At 41.1% G+C, this 18,340-nt stretch overlaps 1 protein-coding gene across 3 annotated transcripts in view; it reads left to right on the top strand.

Annotated features, from left to right (window-relative positions):
- Positions 1-18,340, top strand: part of ARMH3 (armadillo like helical domain containing 3) — a 182,551-nt gene that overhangs the window by 34,172 nt on the left and 130,039 nt on the right. For all 3 annotated transcript variants that reach the window (XM_045068962.1, XM_004749417.3, XM_004749418.3), the window contains exons 13-19: positions 52-127; positions 1,932-2,025; positions 5,346-5,447; positions 8,591-8,649; positions 10,632-10,697; positions 11,757-11,826; positions 12,883-12,943. In XM_045068962.1, the coding sequence (XP_044924897.1) occupies positions 52-127; positions 1,932-2,025; positions 5,346-5,447; positions 8,591-8,649; positions 10,632-10,697; positions 11,757-11,826; positions 12,883-12,943 (528 nt within the window). The remainder of the gene's footprint in view (positions 1-51; positions 128-1,931; positions 2,026-5,345; positions 5,448-8,590; positions 8,650-10,631; positions 10,698-11,756; positions 11,827-12,882; positions 12,944-18,340) is intronic.

Below are 18,340 nucleotides of genomic sequence, written 5' to 3' on the forward strand. Positions count from 1 at the left end.
GTAAGAGCCTCTCTAATTTGTTCTCTCTCTCTCTCTTTTTTTTTTCTTTAGAACCAATGAGGCCATCCTTCTGGCACTTTATGAAGCTGTTCATTTAAATCGTAACTTCATCACAGTGTTAGCTCAGGTTGGTTATATTAAAAACTCCAGTGCTTCTCCCTGAATTTCCTACAGATTCACTTCACTGAAAAGCCTATCTGGCTGTTCCTATTTAAACTTTGCTTTGTATTGGTAGGCGATAGTAACAGAGGTTCATCAATTGTCTTTGCTTCAGGCTGTCTCGAAATATGTATGTTTCCATCTGGTGCTGAAGTGGGTCTGATAAAATGCAAAGTATTGGGTTTGACCAGTCTTCTAATTCTTTTGACCAGTTTCCTGATTTTGTTAACCGAGATGAGTGGAGATTACTTCATTTTGAGTGGAGATTACTTCTTTTTGTTCACTGGCAATCCCTTGGTATTATCTGCCCATATGTCAGGCTTTCTGCTTTCTAAACCACTGTGGAATTAAAACTAGAGATAAAATAGGCCAAATCACTTGTCTTATTATTTCACTAATTTCCAGAGAAGAAAAGTAAAAAAATATCTGGTCTACCATAAGGTTAGCTGTTAACAACAACAAAATGGTCTACAAATGTTGAAAGCTGGATGTCCTAGAATACTGAGTCTTGGGTCACTTAACGCAGCTTAGGATATCCTCAGTAGCTGGTAGAGAAGAGGACTAAAACGGGCTGAGAACTCAAGTGCTGTCCATGAAGGATGTCTTTAAAAATTGATAAAATGTTTTTATCCTAAAGTCAGAGTGTTTAAAATATATATGTAGGTTTCTTTAAAAAGAACATTTGCTTTTGCCTTTTTCTCAAAGGGCAGATGTATATGGAATCACTGAGTTTTAACAAAAAAAAATGAGGTCATGCTTAAAAAGTAGTGTTCTGGCTTGGGGTCTGCCTAGAAAGACACTTATTATTTATCCAGAGAACATAAGAGATTTTATCCACTATTCCCATTATGTTTGTCTGCTCCCTGAATTCTGTAGCTGATTTTAAAGGAGGATGAGGGAGGTGGAACACTGCAAAAAGCTGTTGAGGAAGAGAAGGGAGTAGCCATCACCCAGCTTAATTTTTTTTTTTTTTTTAAGATTTCATTTATTTATTTGTCAGAGAAGAGAGAGCAGGTACACAAGCAGTCAGAATGGCAGCGAGAGGGAGAGAGAGAAGCAGGCTCCCCGCTGAGCAAGGAGCAGGATTTGGGACTCGATCTTAGGACCCTAGGATCAAGATCTGAGCTGAAGGCAGTGGCTTAACCCACTGAGCCACTCAGACGCCCCACCCAGCTTAATTCTAAGAGCTCATGTGACAGAGATGGCTAAGGAAGGTCAGGAACAGAGGAGTTGTCTGTTTTGGTCCCAGTGGATGTCTCCCCGGTGTGTCTGCTTCCACCCTGCATACTCTTGTTGTGGAAAAGGGAGGGGCTGTCTGCATACCTCTTTTTTATAGTACTTTATCTACTTGCCTTGTCTGTACTTACTAGTCAACTCTGTGGTCATCAGAACAGTCTATAGATATGTTTTAGGTTGATGAGAGTCTGATGAGAGCAGTCCTTGCCCAGGTTCAGATAGGACTCAGATACCCTTTTTTTTTTTTGCTGGAATAATCTCATGTATTTGTTTACCTCAGTTTTTTTGCAGGGTTCTGCAGAAAAATTTATGTAATGGAAACTTACTTGCTTAAAGAAAACTAGCTCACAGAGCTTCTTATTAGAGTTCAGTAAGCATCAACAGGAATCAGGTTCTCAGGGGAACTCAGTGTAAAAGCAGTCCCTCCTAAGTGAGCATTCCGTCTAATTATGAGGCCAGGAATACGAAAGGATATTATGGAGAGGATACTCAGAACTGGGTTATGTCTTTTCTTTCTTGCTTCTGTTCTCTTTCAGAGTCATCCAGAAATGGGCTTGGTGACAACCCCTGTCAGTCCTGCTCCTACAACCCCAGCCACACCACTTGGGACCACGCCGCCCTCCTCTGATGGTAAGCCCACCACCTCTTGTTTTCTTGACTAATATGATCTCGAATCTTTCAGGGTAAGCATAGCTGTGTTGAACAAAGAACAGTTGTTAATTCTTCCAGCTAAGAAATTGTTCCGAGGTGCTGTCTTTTAGGACTTCTAAAACTCTAAAGGAAGCTTTGGAAAAGAAAGTCATGTGTTTTTCTTTGTGTAAGAAGCTACATAACTCTAACTTGTCCTCAGGGAATGGTTGTAGAATCATGTGGTGCTAGATCTGAGAGGGACCTCTGAGGTCAGTAATGCCTATCTGCATCCTGCAACTCTTAGGGTACTTGTGAGGCTCCAATGAGGTATTTTATGACTATCTCTCTGACATGAATATAAGATAGTAATATTATCTTATGTTACCATTGGCCAAGTGAGGGAATTGAGACCAGAAAAATAAGTGGATCCCCTCATGATAGTGAGAATTGAGACTAAGAACTGGGACATGGGTTAGGACAAGGACCATGTCTGTTTTGTTCACTGCTGTCTGTCTGATGTAGTTCCTGGTGTAGTCACTGCTTAATAAAGACTTGTTGAGTACATGGATGAGAAAGTGAACTCAGGATTTTACTCACTGGTGTGTATCTGCTAGCCCTTCCAGTGGGAAAACAATAAGCTTTGAGTGTATTATAATTGAGAATTTGGTGGGTATTTAAGACTTCTCACCCTAAAATACACCCACCCACCCACACAGAATTTCTGCTTTATAAATTTTATGGCTGGAACTTAAGAACAAGGTAACAGGAAATAAATTATGAATTTTCCCCAATGAAGTTTGTCATCTAAGTGTGTTTGATAGAGTATATTAACCTAAAAATAATCTTTGTTAATACTCAGTGTTTTGCCTAAAATATTTACTGTATTTTGGGTAGAGAAACAGGAAATTTAACTTCAGTCCTTTCTCTGTGCCTCTCTGTGGTCTGTGAAATGACCTTGTTTGATCTGCTTTTTCTTCTTCAAATTTTCGTCTAGCACATGCGGCAGTGGCAGTTGAAAGTGGTGAAAGTGGTGTTGGTACAGAAATGTGTCAGGGAGGTGCCATTGATATTCAAGTCTACGGTAGCAAATTGGATCTGTTTAGAACTGAAAGCCAAATTCCAAAATATCTTAATGAGAAGGAGCAAGTAGTAAGGACTGCCTACTTGTCTCTGCTTTTTCAGGTCACTGAAAAATCCAATAGAAATACTGTTGTTTCTCTTTAAGGATGAAGCCTGCCTAGTTACCATGGATATCAAAAGCCGTATATATATAAAAATATCTACCTATCTATCTATCTATCTATCTGAGTCCCATGCGATGTTGGGGTTTGGATGCTTCAGAGCCTTTCAAACTGTTCATTGTGAACACTTTCACCCACACGCTTGATTATGCAATGGCAGGATTTGTGCTTACTTACCTACAACCAGTGAGCTTTTATTTTTTCTAGTGGGAAGATGGAGTCAGCCCACTTTCAAATGACTGTCTCCCTTGACAGAGGCTGCTGGGAAGAATTATGAAGCCAAAGATCAAGGAATAACTCTTCTTTAGGAACGAGATTTTAATTTGTGAGGGATTTTATTCTATTTCTTCTGTTTTGTTCTTTTTCCTCTCTCCTGATTCATTTCCTTTCTACAGGGATGCTAAGCATGATAACCTTGTTTCAGGTTTTGTTTTCAATTATGTATAGTGGTGCTCAGTGGCCCAGTTATATTTAAAGGTATGTCACTGGAGCCATTATTTTTAAAAGCCAGCAGTTTAGATGTAACATTTGTTCTCAGCTCAGACTTGACATTTGACAACTCAGCCTTGGCATGAGAGGACTTTCTGGTAAACTAAAAATACATATACTTCTATATTTCTACATATTACATAAGACATTTTTCCAGTTACTGCTGTGTGTGAGTGGGAAAAAAGTTCCACTCACCAGTTAGATGCCTCTTTGTATGGGACAAAGGAAGGATTATGGGCCCTGAGGTTCAAAATAGGCTGGAGTTTTGAGTGGAAAGTTTCAGTTCATTAACCCATAGTATGAGTTAAGACTTTTTAGTATTTCAACATAAAAATATATTTGTCTTTTATTAGTTTTGGGGGGCTGAACTGTGGGAAAAGAGCCAAGGATTGGGCATGCTAATTTCTTCTTACAAGGCTTTTGTTGTGCTTGTTGTGTGTTATGGAACCATTATATACAAATGTTTCCCATTGTTAATAAATGTTCTCAGCATACATCGTAATAACTCCAGAGGGATCCATTGTGATTATGAATATATATTATGAATAATATCCCAAACTCAACTGAGTCTTCTGTGGGTAAAAATATAGTAGAAAGCTATAGATTCTCTAGCCTGTCTGAGCCAGCATGAGTCTCCTTTTGCTTCTATATTATGTCTTAGTGTAAAAACAGTTAACAATATGTGTAAGTCTAATTTAAAGTCTTAGAAACTTGAAAAATCTACGTTAAGACTATTCTGGGGACTCCTGGCTGGCTGTTCGTAGGGCATGGCATTCGTGATATCAGGGTCGTGAGTTCAAGCCCCATGTTGGGTGTAGAGAAAAAAAGAAAAAGGAAAAAAAAAAAGCCTGTTCTGTGTGGGTCCCAGCCCTGGTTTGGTCCCTCATTGTTCATTAAGACTGTGGCTCAGAGAGTGGGGACAAGGGATAGTTTCTTTTGGAAATAGCAAGCAGCTGGGTAAATACAACTCAGTTTCTAGGTTGTCTCAGTCAGTAATGCCCACCTGTTTTCAGCTTGGTATTCTTTTTCAGGTTCCTTTTTAGGGGGAAAGGGATTAAGGAGTAGAATTTGAATATAGTTCTGCTGTAACTTTTTTCCATTCCATCTTGGGTATTTCCAGCCTAAAGGCTTTTTGTCAGAACTGAGCAAGATTTCTCCTTATTAGGAATGAATTGTCATTTATTTTAAGCAGGAGACTCATCAAAGCAAGGCTCATTTATATTCAATACAGATCTTTCCCTTAGGTACAAGTCAGAGTGCCTTCAGAAGGGCCCTGAACACTTTTGGGTTATTTGAGACTAGAAGTGGAATCAAAAGACCCTTCTTAGGATGTGGGGAGAAAAGCACTGTTCCTGGAGACTGGCCCTTTTAGATTATGAAAAGGGTACTGGCCTTACTCTTGGGAGTAGGAAGGGCTCTAGAGGTCTAGGAACAGTAGCTAAGGGTTTTATTATAAGCACTTAGTCCTCTCTCTTTTGTGGAAAAAGTTTATTTAGTGATTCCCTTGCCTGCTTGCAAATTGGCTATGTAGGTAGAAGTGTTAGATGCAATATGTTGTAGGCTAAGTGCATTTCATCTGTTCTATTCCAGTTATAAGTTCTGTGGAACTCCCACTGGATGCAGATGTACAGACCAGTAATCTACTGATAACATTCTTGAAGTATAGCTCGATTGTCATGCAGGACACCAAAGGTAAGGCATGCTATTTTGGGGGCTCAGGAAGCAGGGGGTGTGGCCGGCCGTGATTTAGCTAGAATTAAGGAGCAGCATGAATACTTTGAAGCTTTGACAGAATAAAGCACTGGGGCCTCCTGTATAGGGTGATGGTCCTGATTACTGGAAAACAGTAATTTCTCACTGCCAGATGGCAATTAGGTGGTGTTGGGAAAACCTGGAGCTAGAGGGGGAGTACTTCAAAAATAGAACAGGAAAAAAAAATGGTCTCTACAAAAACTAGCAAGTCATTTTAGCAGATTTTGGTAAGTAGATGCAAACTCTTTTGTGTGGGAAGTGGGGGGATTAGCACACTTCAGGGAATTCCCTTTTGAGGACAAGCACTGGAAGCATCAGCTTGTGGTGAGAATTCATGGACTGTTGTATCAAGTACAGTAGGAAGAGGTGAGATTAAGAGGGACAGTGTTCTTTAACACTTAAAATAGAAGTGTCAGTACCCATCCAGAGATGCAGAGTGGAAGCAGAAGAGGACTGGCTGTTGGAAAAGTTTGAGTTTATTGTCTCTAGTTTCCTGCTGTTCATCTGTTTATGACCTTTCTGTGATTTTTTAATTGATGGTAGGGAAGGGGAATATTTGGGCTAGGTGTGAGAAGGGAATGGGAGGAAGCCCAGCAGATTCTATCCAGCATATAATTCAGTCCATTGGGAGCTATAGAGATGGTGCACGTCTGAGACTTGGCAAGTGAGATCTGACAGATGAGAATGGCAAGACTTTTGTGTATCTCTGTTTCTTGAGGCCATTGCTTCTCCTTTATTGCCTTTCTTTCTCTAGAAATGTCACAGCAACCACAGAAGAGAGCGACTGCGTAGATGTGACCCTACAAATGAATTTGTAGCTTTGCTTGATATAACACAGTGAATTGAGGCCCTTAGAACTTACTTTTAGCTTTAATGATCATATAAAGCTGTTTGTCCTGGTCACTTTGTCATATGTAAAGTGGAAGGCAAAATTGAGGGCAGATTAATTATAGTATGAGTGGTCTCAGCCTGTCTTTCTAAACTCAGGCTCAGTCAGGTCTTTGCCAGCAGGCAGCCTAAATATGGCAACGGGCAAGGTACTATGAAGAATTAATTTCAAAAATGGCTCCTGTGAGATTGAGGGAGAGAGGAGGGGGGGAATGTCTCCTGGGTGGCTACGTTGGCTCAGCTATCTTGCTGTTAAGCCCCTGACCTTCTGTATGCCCTAACAGGATTTCATTATGATTTTAGGAGCAATAGAAGCAACTTTTTCTTGGCTCTGCTCTGTCCCCACACCCTAGATTTTAGCTCTTTCTTTTTAATTATATATTTATTGTTTGATACCTATGAAAAGATACTTCTAATATATAGGAATATTAAATTATAAAGTTTTTAGTAAGTATAATAAATAGCACGAGTTATAAAGTATAATAATAAAATGAACATGTGAGTGGTAGACTCAACTGAACAAATATTAATGATGTTGAAGCTACCTGTGTGTTCCTTCCCAGTAGTTCTTGTCTTCTCTAGTCTGCAGAATTTTATCATTCCCTTGATTCAGCTCTGCCCTCAAAGCCTTTTTTTCCTTGAGGTTCTTCTGACTTGGGTGTTGTCACCTTGGAGGAGTATCTGCTCAACCTTTAAAACAGGCAAAAATATTAAAAAATATATGTATACCTATATATAAATTTTAAAGTTGATTTACCAAAATCTTAACAGAACGCATGGATGGGATGATTAAACTTAGTTTTTATCGTCCTTTTTTTGTGCTTCTTTGAATATAAAAAAGTTTGTAATGAAATATGCCTTATTTTTGTATTCAGAAACACTTTTTTTTTTTTTTAAGTGGAGAGATAGCTGCGGGCTTTTTTTTTTTTTTTTTTTTTACAGGAGTTGCTTATCAGCTTTTGGGGAAGGGGAGAATAGTGCCAGAGAAACTCTTTGGCTAGAGGTAGGTAGAAGAGTCTCATGAATCTAGTTTTGCACAGGCAGGGGCATTTCTTTGCTGGGTGCCTAGAGTGCTGATATAAACTCTAGGGAATGTCAAGGAAGTATTACCATCATTACTGTGTGTACACTGTGTGTCTGTGAGGGGAGGTGAATGTATTTCTGGCCTACAACCCCCCATTATGCCTTCTAATTGTCAGGTTTTAGTTGATTTTATCTTTGAGGAAGTAGCAGGTTAATGTCAGGGTGAGTTCTATTAGCTCCTTTCTGTAGCACTGTAATCTGTTAATAGATCTTCTCTCAGAATGGACTTCAAGCCAGGTCCTGTCAAAGCTAATTGAAGCATCATAACCATTTGTCCATTTTAGATATGCTGGTATGAACCTCTTCTTGCCTCCATTTCACCCCTTACCCACAAAGATCCTGGAAAGTAAATAAGCTTTGATGTGGTAATTGGCAGTGATGGAGTAGCTCTTTCTTGGTCATTTGTGTGGGCTTAAAGCCCTGCCACTGAGGTTGCCTTCTTTTTTATTAACTAGAATGTGAGTTCTGGGAGACCAGGGACCTTTCTTCAGTTCAGTGCTCTATCTGTATTGCCTAGCATAGTGCCTGCCACATAGTAGGTATTAAGTAAATATTTGTAGAGTGAATAACTTTGCCAAGAAGGAAAGAAATATGATGAAACGTTTACAGCTTTCCCAGTCATACGTAGTGTGCACAGCACACGTAAAATGCAGGGGCTGGACCCTGGTTTTCAGTTAGTTTGTTTCTGATTCCACTGCCAGTTTGCTAAGAACAGTTAGAAAACCTTTCTAGGTTTTGTGGGATGTGGCTATAGATGGTGGTGCTTGAAGTTGGTAGATGAGAAGGTGCGGGGAAGGGAAGAGACCTGACTATTCAGAAGCAAAGGATTGATACGGAAGCAAAAGGCGTGGCCCTGATTTGGGCCATGACAGTAGGAACCATAATAATTAGATTCTCAGGAAGGTGATTAGCTATCCATTTTTCTAAAAAAATCTTCTGGGGGATTCTTTTGCCTAGTAGAATAGCAAGAATTCCTCTTGATTTTTCATTCAGGAATTTTGTGTGGAGGGGGAAAGTAGAAATGATCTTTGTGGTGACACACATCTTTATTCTCCATAGAAACTTGGTTTGGATGATATGGAGAGAAGGGTTTGTTTATTTTTTCTTTACAGATGAGCACCGGCTTCACAGTGGCAAACTCTGTCTGATTATACTTACGTGTATTGCAGAGGTAGGTGTCAGGTGTCACTCTCGTCCTCTGATATTAGCTAATCTCTTACAAAGTGCTATCTTTTTTCTTCCCATCTCCTGTTGCTGACCTTAAGGATCCTAAAGGTCAGGAGAGAAAATCTTTCCTCTTTGTATCATCTGTCTCCTCCCACTAGAATGTAAGCTCTGATAGCAAGGTCCTTCACCAGTGTATTCTTAGTGTCTAGCACATAGTAGAGCCTCAGTTAGTATTTAGGGTTGAATTAGTAATGAATTGTGTTATGATAATTGCTATAATTTTGAACTGGAAGACATGAGGTCTTAAGGGTTTTAAATATGAGATTTAGGGGCATCTGGGTGGCTCAGTGGGTTAAGGCCTCTGCTTTCAGCTCAGGTCATGATCTCAGGGTCCTGGGATCGAGCCCTGCATCGGGCTCTCTGCTCGGCAGTGAGCCCGCTTCCTCCTCTCTCTCTGCCTGCCACTCTGCCTACTTTTGATCTCTGTCTGTCAAATAAATAAATAAAATCTTTAAAAAAAGATAGATAAATATGAGATTTAAGCCTCTGTAGAAGAAATAACCCTGCCCCTTTGAAGCTGCTCATGTTGGGTGTTTTGCATTTAGCAAAATGAAAAAAGGAGCTCAAGTTTCCTGTGGGGGGTGGTAGACAGAAAAATGAAAGAGGGAGATTGGAAACTGAGTAAAGTTGGGCTGATTGCAGTTTGGTGAAGAAGAAGAGCCCGACAGTAAACATAAAAGTTGCTTTATAAGGAGGCTCTTTTGGTTGGATTCATTAGGCCTAAACTCACCCTGAGTCTTGGTGGCAGCACAAGTGTAAAAAGAAAACCTCAAGGACCAAATGGCATCACTTAGGCAGATCCCTGGTTATGGGCAGAACTTGAGTCAATTTAGAGCTAAATTTTTGCTTTAGCTACCCCCTTTATTATCCCTTATTTTGATCTTTTCTCTCTCAAGAAAAATAGTAAAGGTGGTGCACATGGAGTAAATATCTTGTTTATTCTTTCCCTTTTTGTGTTCTCTGTGAAAAGATGACCTACTTTTCACAGGTTATGGGTAGATGGTTACAGAAGAGCTGCTTATTAGCAGTGGACCTGGTGTAATTGCTTTTCAAAAATCTTTCTAAGAAAATCTTTAAAGGAGTTGTTTTCCACAAATTGTAACAGTTCTAGTAATTGGAGTCTGTAGGCATGTCAGATCTTCAGAAAAGGTGTTGGGAAAGGGCCAAGGGATGCTCATTACCAATTGGTGGGTGAGAGGTTTTTGATTTCCCATCAGTCTTCAGCAAAGCCAGAGATAGACGGGGTCTTGCGTACTGCCATGCTGCATGTGTAGCAGTTTTCTCCTGCTGTGCCAAGCCCATTCCCGGCAGAGTGCAGACCTTTCTTCTTAATCGTGGATCCTCATGTGGAGTCTGCACATGTATCCTGCAGCCCCGATGAAAACCTTCAAGCTGTCACAAACAGAACAGGCTCCTTGGGCAGATGGCAAGGAAGAGAGAATAGGAAAACAGATTCCTCTCAGCATTTGCCTCGAGTCCTGTGCCTTAATTTTTTATTGTTTGTAATTTGCCGAGAGATTTTTGACCAGTTAGAGACACACTGGGAAATTACGCCCAATTAAAAGCTCATGGTTTAAGTAGGGTTTGACATTAAGACTCTTGGCTTAGCCCATTAGCTCTCTTAACAGGTCCTTGAAAGTAGTTCTTTTTCTTTTCTTTCCTTTTTAAATATTTTACTTATTTACATGAGAGAGAGAGTGAGAGAGCAAGCACGACTGAGTAGGAGCCTGATGCAGGACTCCATCCTGGGACTTACGGATCATGACCTGAGTGGAGGGCAGATGCCTAACCAACTGAGCCACCCAGGCGCCCCTGAAAGTAGTTCTTGAAATCCAAGGATTTGTAGCAAGTATGATAGATGATAAACTGAGTTTCCCAAGTATAGCTCTCATTCCTTACTTTTTCTCCATATTTCTGTTTTTTTAGGATCAGTATGCAAATGCGTTTTTGCATGACGACAATATGAATTTTCGAGTAAACTTACACAGAATGGTAGGTGTGACTTTTGTTTCTTGTTTTTTCTTAGAGGAAATTTTTGGTATGTTGGCAGGATTGGGGAGGATGAGATTGATCCTACTTAGAACAAATGTGGGTGGAATGTTGTACTAAAGGGCTTTTGCTTAACTGCTGTTCAGCAGGCCCAAGCCTGTTGTTGGGATTTTTTTTTTCGTGTCATGGAGCTCTTTCTTACTCAAGGGAGGATGGAAAGATCCACAACCATGTCCCCATGGCAATAATATTAGAATGTATCAGTAATGTAGATTTCAACAAGGAGATGGGCCTAAGACTTTTGATTTCAAAATGTAGTACAATCTTTGATTAGTTAAGACCAGATGCTGTTTCATTTGAGAAGTGGGGGAAATAGAATATGCAGGTATCAGGGAATTACTTCAAACTTGGAGGTATGTTCAGAAATACACTTGGGGCGCCTGGGTGGCTCAGTGGGTTAGGCCGCTGCCTTCGGCTCAGGTCATGATCTCAGGGTCCTGGGATTGAGTCCCGCATCGGGCTCTCTGCTCAGCAGGGAGCCTGCTTCCTCCTCTCTCTGCCTGCCTCTCTGCCTACTTGTGATCTCTTTCTGTCGAATAAATAAATAAAATCTTAAAAAAAAAAAAAAGAAATACACTTGGAGGTTTATATTGAAACTTACTTTTGTTTTTTGCAATGGGCTACTGTTGCTTCCTCTACACAGTTACCTTCTGCTCTTTTTATTATTTTATCAAAGAAAAATGCCAGTATACCTCTTTTGTTGTTAGTAATGTCACTTGTACAGATAAAATCAAAATAAAAACAACAGCTTTCCCATTGTAGTATGCTCCAGTGCCCTTTGGGGCTGTTGTCTTGCTGTGAATTGTGTTTTTGTCACAGGCCTGCATTGATAACTGAGAAGCATTTACAAGTCCTCCCTGCCCCACCCCACCCCCATGACTAGAAAAAGAAAGAAAAGGTAGCATCTCTGTAGTAGTGATTTTATTTGCATGAAAAACATGATGGTGAGCCATTGGATGTCAGTTCAGGTGTCTACTAATTTCATTTCTTTTTTGTGTGAAGCCTATGAGACACAGGAAGAAGGCAGCGGACAAGAACCTTCCCTGCCGTCCCTTAGTATGTGCAGTACTGGGTGAGTCTCGTCCGAATTGGCACTTTTCTGAGCCAGTGACGGATTTTCATGATTAAGAGGAGGGGTAGGTCCTGGTTGCTGTGCTTCTCCCTCAGAGAGGGAGTAAAGTAAATTCTCTTCTCTGGTCTAAGAAACCATGTTTATTGTTACCAACTCCAACAAATAGAATGCTCAGTTAAAGGGTTCTGTTGTTTAAAGAAAAAGATCTTTCCACGGAGACAAATGGCTCAGTCTAAGCCTGATACATGATTTAAATTTGTAAAATATCTTATTCCTGATCAAAATTTTAAATTCTTCGCTTCCCTTCTTGGTCCAGATTGATGTGTCAGCTGGCCAGGAGGCTTGAAGCTCACAGATCAGACATACAAAACTTCTTCTTGAGTAAATTAAGCTGAGATGAGCCTGACAGAGCTGACAGTAGGGGATTCTATCTTATGTGATTTTGTCTGCCCACAGTTTTGTGTTTTCCTTAGGGGAATGATCTGAACTCTTACTACCATTTCACTTGGATACTCAGCCCTGGTTCCTAGAGCTACTTGATTTTAGAAACAGTAATTAAGACTATATAATAAGCCTCTATTGACCCAAAGCCCCACAGACCATTCAATCAATATCTGTCAGGCTGAGCGTGATTGTGAGATGAGATAGGCTGACGTAACTTCAGAGCTTAACATGGAGTGTTACATGGATGTGATCCATAATTTCTTTTCCATTTGCCTCATCACTCGGTTCTCAGAATATGATTTCCCTTTGGAATTTTGCATTAGTGCCATGGTATAAATTATCTGTGCAATGAAATCTCTTGTGCACCTGCATTTATTGGTAGGTCAAGGTATCCTTCTGGAAGTAGGAGAGTGAGCTAATTTTCTTGTTACTTTCAAGTGGCAGGTGGTGAAAAGTGTTGCAACAAGTACCTTAGATACAGTGCACGTGAATAAAGATGTGGTTAGTGGTTGTCATTCAGCATGAATGCAAGGTATACTGAGGTTTTTTCCAACTGAAAGGCATGAAATGCATTTCATTCTGATTGATTAATTGTTCTCCTTTCCCCCTCAGACCTGATGGTAGAGTTTATTGTAACACACATGATGAAGGAGTTTCCTATGGATCTGTATGTGTAAGTACCATGGTTCACTTAATGTGTGCAAATCTATTTTACAGAATTGAGTGATAGGAATTTATAGTCACAAAATTCTGTGTACACTTCAGGAAAAACTCATTTGTGTATGGAGAAGTGTCAGGCAGTATTTTATGGCCCAGATTTATACATCTTTACAGAAGGGAGGAGAATGTACAAACCACAGTTTGGATTCTGCACGCATCTTCATTATCACTTTAGGCACACTACATGAAGAACATGGCTGATGCACTGAAGCAGTGATCATGGGTGGCTATTGTAATCCAAAGGTATGGAATACCAGCAAACCACTTAGTCATCCCTGGGCTTTGGCGTTAAAGTAGTCACCAGTAGTTAGAAGGTAGGGAAAGACCAGAGAAATAGAGCTTTTGGTCTCTTGTTATCCTACATAGTCCAGCAGCCTAGTCAGAACTATTTTAGCTTGGCAAATTATATGTATAGTGACCTGGCTGGGAGATTCCTGCCTCCTGAGGAGATCAGATTGTTTATCGACAGACAGAGATCATAAGTAGGCAGAGAGGCAGGCAGAGAGAGAGGAGGAAGCAGGCTCCCCCCCACCACTGCTGAGCAGAGAGCCTGATGCGGGACTCGATCCCAAGACCCTGGGATCATGACCCAAGCTGAAGGCAGAAGCTTTAACCCACTGAACCACCCAGGTGCCCCGAAAATCATCATATTTTAATAAAGTCTAAGTCCTCAGGCTTTCTCTCTCCTTTACTGTTTCTGCATTCGTCTTACATCTAATGCCCAAGAACAGCTGTGCCACAATGGTGTGATCCCAAATATATATATTTTTTTTCCTTAAAAAACATTTGAATTGAGTCTGACAACAGAATTGCAACCTCCATTTTTTTTTTACCAAGAGAGCAGTTTGGTGAATAGCAGTGTCTGTGCCTCATTCTAGAGACAGACCTGGGATCTAGAGAGGTATAAACAACTTTTACTCTGAATAGAGTAGCCTTCCAACTTTGATCTTGGTTTCCTAGGTATAAATAATGATACAAATTTTACTTTTAGGTAAGTAGGTTGCAGTTTGGATTTTTTTCTTATCTTTTTCTTTTTTTGAGATTTTATTAGAGGGAGAACAAGCATGAGTGGTGGGGCAGAGCAGAGGGAGAGGGAGAAGGCGGCTCCCCTCTGAGCAGGGAGTCTGATGTGAGGCTTGATCCCAGGACCGCAAGATCATGACCTAAGCTAAAGGCAGACACTTAACAGACTGAGCCACCCACGTGCTCCACAGTTTTCATTTTTCTGTTTGTATTTTCTTTTGGTGTTTAGAAGTAAGCCTGATTCTTTATTTTAATTCAAACACCATGAAAGCTGCTTTTTTTTTTTTTTTTTAAATGAAACTAATTAGATAAGTTTTCAATTTGTTTAATGTGTCTCTGAACCTCAGCACTTAGGGATCAGATTTGTTTTACTACAGACTTTATTTGTAGCTTGGTTATCTTTTTTTTTTTAAAGATTTTATTTATTTATTTGACAGAGAGAGATCACAAGTAGGCAGAGAGGCAGGCAGAAAGAGAGAGAGAGGAGGAAGCAGGCTCCCTGCCGAGCAGAGAGCCTGATGTGGGACTCGATCCCAGGACCCTGAGATCATGACCTGAGCCGAAGGCAGCAGCTTAACCCACTGAGCCACCCAGGCGCCCTGTAGCTTGGTTATCTTATGTTCTTGTTTTAGAATATGCTGTTTACCTTTAGTGTAGTATTACAGTCTTGGTTTTCTCATTTTCTGAGTAAGGAAACTTAGACTCTGTTGGCTGAGTGCTTGGCCCAGGTTTATTCCGTTAGTAAGCACCATTGCCTAGACTTGAACTCAGCTTTTCTTACTATAAATCCTAAGTGGTTGGCATCCCATCTTCAGTGTATTGATTATGTATTGCTGTGTACAAATGACCTCAGACTGAGTGGTTGTAAAACAGGTATTTATTATCTCACAATATCTGTGGTTGAGGAATCCAGAAGCAGCATAGCTGGGTAGTTTTGGCATAGGGTTTTTTACAAGGCTGCAGTCAGTGTTAGCTGGCGGGGGTGTGGGGGGTGGGTGGTAAGGGGCTGGGGGCTCGGTTGAGTGTCTAACTCTTGTTTTCTGCTCAGGTAATGATCTCATGGGTTGTGAGATCAAGCCCCATGTTGGGCTCTGTGCTTACTTCAGAGTCTGTTTGGGACTTTTTCCCTCTTCCTCTCCCTTTCCCTCCTCCTCGTGTATGTGCTCTCTCTCTCTTTCTCTCTCAAATACATAAATAAATCTTTAAAAAAAAAAGTGTTAGCTGGGCCTGTGGGCATCTGAGGCTCTACTGGGCTGGAGAATTTGCTTCCAAGCTTACTTATATAGTTGTTGGCAAACCTCAGTTCCTTGCCATGTGGACCTTTTCAGAGGGCTGCTCACCACAGCTGGCCTCCTCCAACGCAAGTAATCCAAGAGAGAAAGAAGAGAGTGAGAGTCCAGGATGGAAGCTGTAGGGTCTTTTATAACCTAATCTCAAATGACATATCATTTCTGCTGGTCATGTAGGCCAACTCTGATACAGTTGTTGGTCTATGTTGGTCTATCCTTATGTAAGGATGTAAATGCCAGAAGGTGGGGACCACTGGGGGCCATCTTGCAGGGTAGCTACCACAGTGGCACACCAAGTTAAGTTGCATTACCACGATTCAGACTCCCTAGATCGGAGAGACTCAGGTTTCTCTCACCCCAGAGGCTGTACCCTTAACTGTTGCTGTGATAAGTGACAAAAAGATTTGCACAGGGTGACTAATGCTAAGTGGGGCATCAGAGAAGATAACAGAGAAGGTTGCATTTGACCTGAGTCATGAAGAAACAGTGGGAGTTTTCTATGTGGAAGAGAGGGGGAGGGACACACAAGCAGGGGACTGGCATGTTCAAAAGCTTGGAGGTTTGCAAGTGTGGCATGTTTGGAAGGTAGAAAGGAATTCAGGATGATTAGAGTGGAGGGTGCATGGAGGAAGCATAGGTGAGTAGAAAAATGGTTGCCTGAGATTAAGTGGCTGATGGGGACAGTTGAAGGTGGGATGACATGATAAGATTGTGTGTTCAGCACATAGAGTTACAGGTATGTGCCTGTCTACCCAGACCCTCACATCACAGCCAGTGAACCTGGTCTACATAAATATTTTAACTCCCTCCTCCCCCCAGTTTCTACCTCTTTTGGTATTATGTTGCTTTCTCAGTTGCTTTTTCCACCTGCTCCCTAATTGAATGTCCTGAGGTTAGGGAAGATGGAGAAGATAATGAGGCATCAAACTGACAGAGGCTGGGCGGAAGACTCAACCGTCAGGCTGAATACACTTTCTTCATTACTACCCATGGGCATATATTCAGATCTCCCCACCACCTCCTCCAACCCTCTTCCCAGTTTTTGGCATTTGGACATCAAGTCCTTTTTAGGTGAACTTCTCTGCTCCCAGCTGGGCATCAGGCCAGGTTGCTACTCTCACTTCTCATTATGTACTGCTTTTCAGCAGCATACCACAGAATGAGAAAGTGAAAGCAAAATGAATTTCTACCATTTCAGATAAGTTCATAATCCTCCTGCTGAAATATGAAGAAATAAGGAGTGTGGAAAGACTTAATATTCAAAACCAGAATCTGGGTCAGAAATGAAAAATTTCACATCTGTGTATGAATGCTGTAGGTAAAGTAATAATGGGAAAAGATGCGTATACCAAAAAGAGAGAGAGAGAAAAAAAAGAAAAGTCTTGCTAGGAGCAGTAAGAGGTGGGGAAACTTTAACCAATTAATTTCATTCTTCACTGTATTCCTTGGTTCTTGCTGCCACCCCCATTGCTGCCACAGGATTTAGGAGTGAGGAGAAATTGTCTCAGGGAGAGTAAACTTTCCTTTAAGTTACTCTTAACACAGAAAACTTGGACTCTTCCTCAGTAAGAGATTCTCTCACCTGGGAGTAGGCACTGGAAGAAAGTAGAAACTTTAGTGGTCCACACAAGAAGACTTCGGGTTAGGGGCGCCTGGGTGGCTCAGGTAAGTGTCTGCTTTTGGCTCAGGTCATGATCCCAGGGTCCTGGGATCGAGCCCCACATTGGGCCCCTGCAGGAAGTCTGCCTCTGCCTCTTCCCACTGCCCCTGACTTGTGTTCTCTCTCAAATAAAAATAAAAATCTTCAAAGAAGACTTCGGGTTAAAGCAGAACTGTCTCATGTTGAAACTCTCAGGAAACCACTACGTGCATAAAAAACACCCCAAAGAAGCAATAAATTTGGAGTAATTCAGCCGGTCTATATTTTAACGTTGTAGCAGTTGTTAAAATTTTCATTTTGCTTGGTAAATAGTGTAAGTTATTGAGACTACCAGGCCGGTTATGTCACCAGTTGGGTGACTGCAGGGGTGGGAACAGAGCTTAGGAACAGTGTCAGAGTGAATATGGGTGGTCTTTGAACCAGAGATTCGTAGCAGCAGGGGTGGGAGCGTAGGTAGTGTCTCCTTGCTGCTCCACAGGGGCTCAGTGTTGGGATGGTATCATCAGTAGAGGCAGGGTGCAGGCGGTCCAGACCCAGGCTGTGTGAGAAATGCAGGTATGTGGAATGTATTGTGCATGGGTGGTCATGTTTGGGCAGCATCCCGCCATCTTTGCTGGCTACAGCAAGCCTGTCAGCACCAGGTACCTAATGACTACCAGTTTAATGGGGAAATTGATAGAAGAGTTTGTATATTCCTAAATTAAATCATGGCTTGAACCAGGGCATCTTGTAGCTAGTGACAGTTGAATCAAACAGGAGATCACACCATAATGTCTAAAAATCAGCAATAGATTTGGAAACTATTGGGGTGATTTATACTATATTTTATGTCACTTGATAAGCAGTTTTGATATAACTTAGTTCATTAAGAGAGTAAAAGAGAATTATTTAAAAATATTTTTAAACCTTCTAAAGGATTTTATTTATTTATTTGACAGAGAGAGATCACAAGTAGGCAGAGAGAGAGAGGTGGAAGCATGCTCCCTGCTGAGCAGAGAGCCTAACTCAGGGATTGAGCCCAGGACCCTGAAATCATGACCGGAGCTGAAGACAGAGGTTTCCCTCTGAGCCACCCAAGCACCCTTGTGGTGGTGTTATTTTGTTTGGGCTTCTTTTTTTTGCCCTCCTCTTTCCCTCTTTTCTAGGAAGCCTAAGAAGAAATTAGCTGCCTCTACTTTCACTTGATTCCTGAGCTGTCAGATTGATTCTCTATAAGTTGCTACCTACGTTATCTGCTGAAGTTAGTAGGATCTTAGGTTACTCTTTGTCCCAGAATAAAACCGTAGAACCTGAGCATAGAATCCCAGCTCCAGAAGTATTCTTTATTTGAAGTTGCCCTTTAGCTGAATTACATTTGGGCTAATAGGTAGACGAGCCA

This window comes from Mustela putorius, unplaced genomic scaffold, assembly GCF_011764305.1.
Source record: "Mustela putorius furo isolate JIRA1106 unplaced genomic scaffold, ASM1176430v1.1 tig00003909_pilon_pilon_pilon, whole genome shotgun sequence".
NCBI classification, from domain to species: Eukaryota; Metazoa; Chordata; class Mammalia; order Carnivora; family Mustelidae; genus Mustela; species Mustela putorius.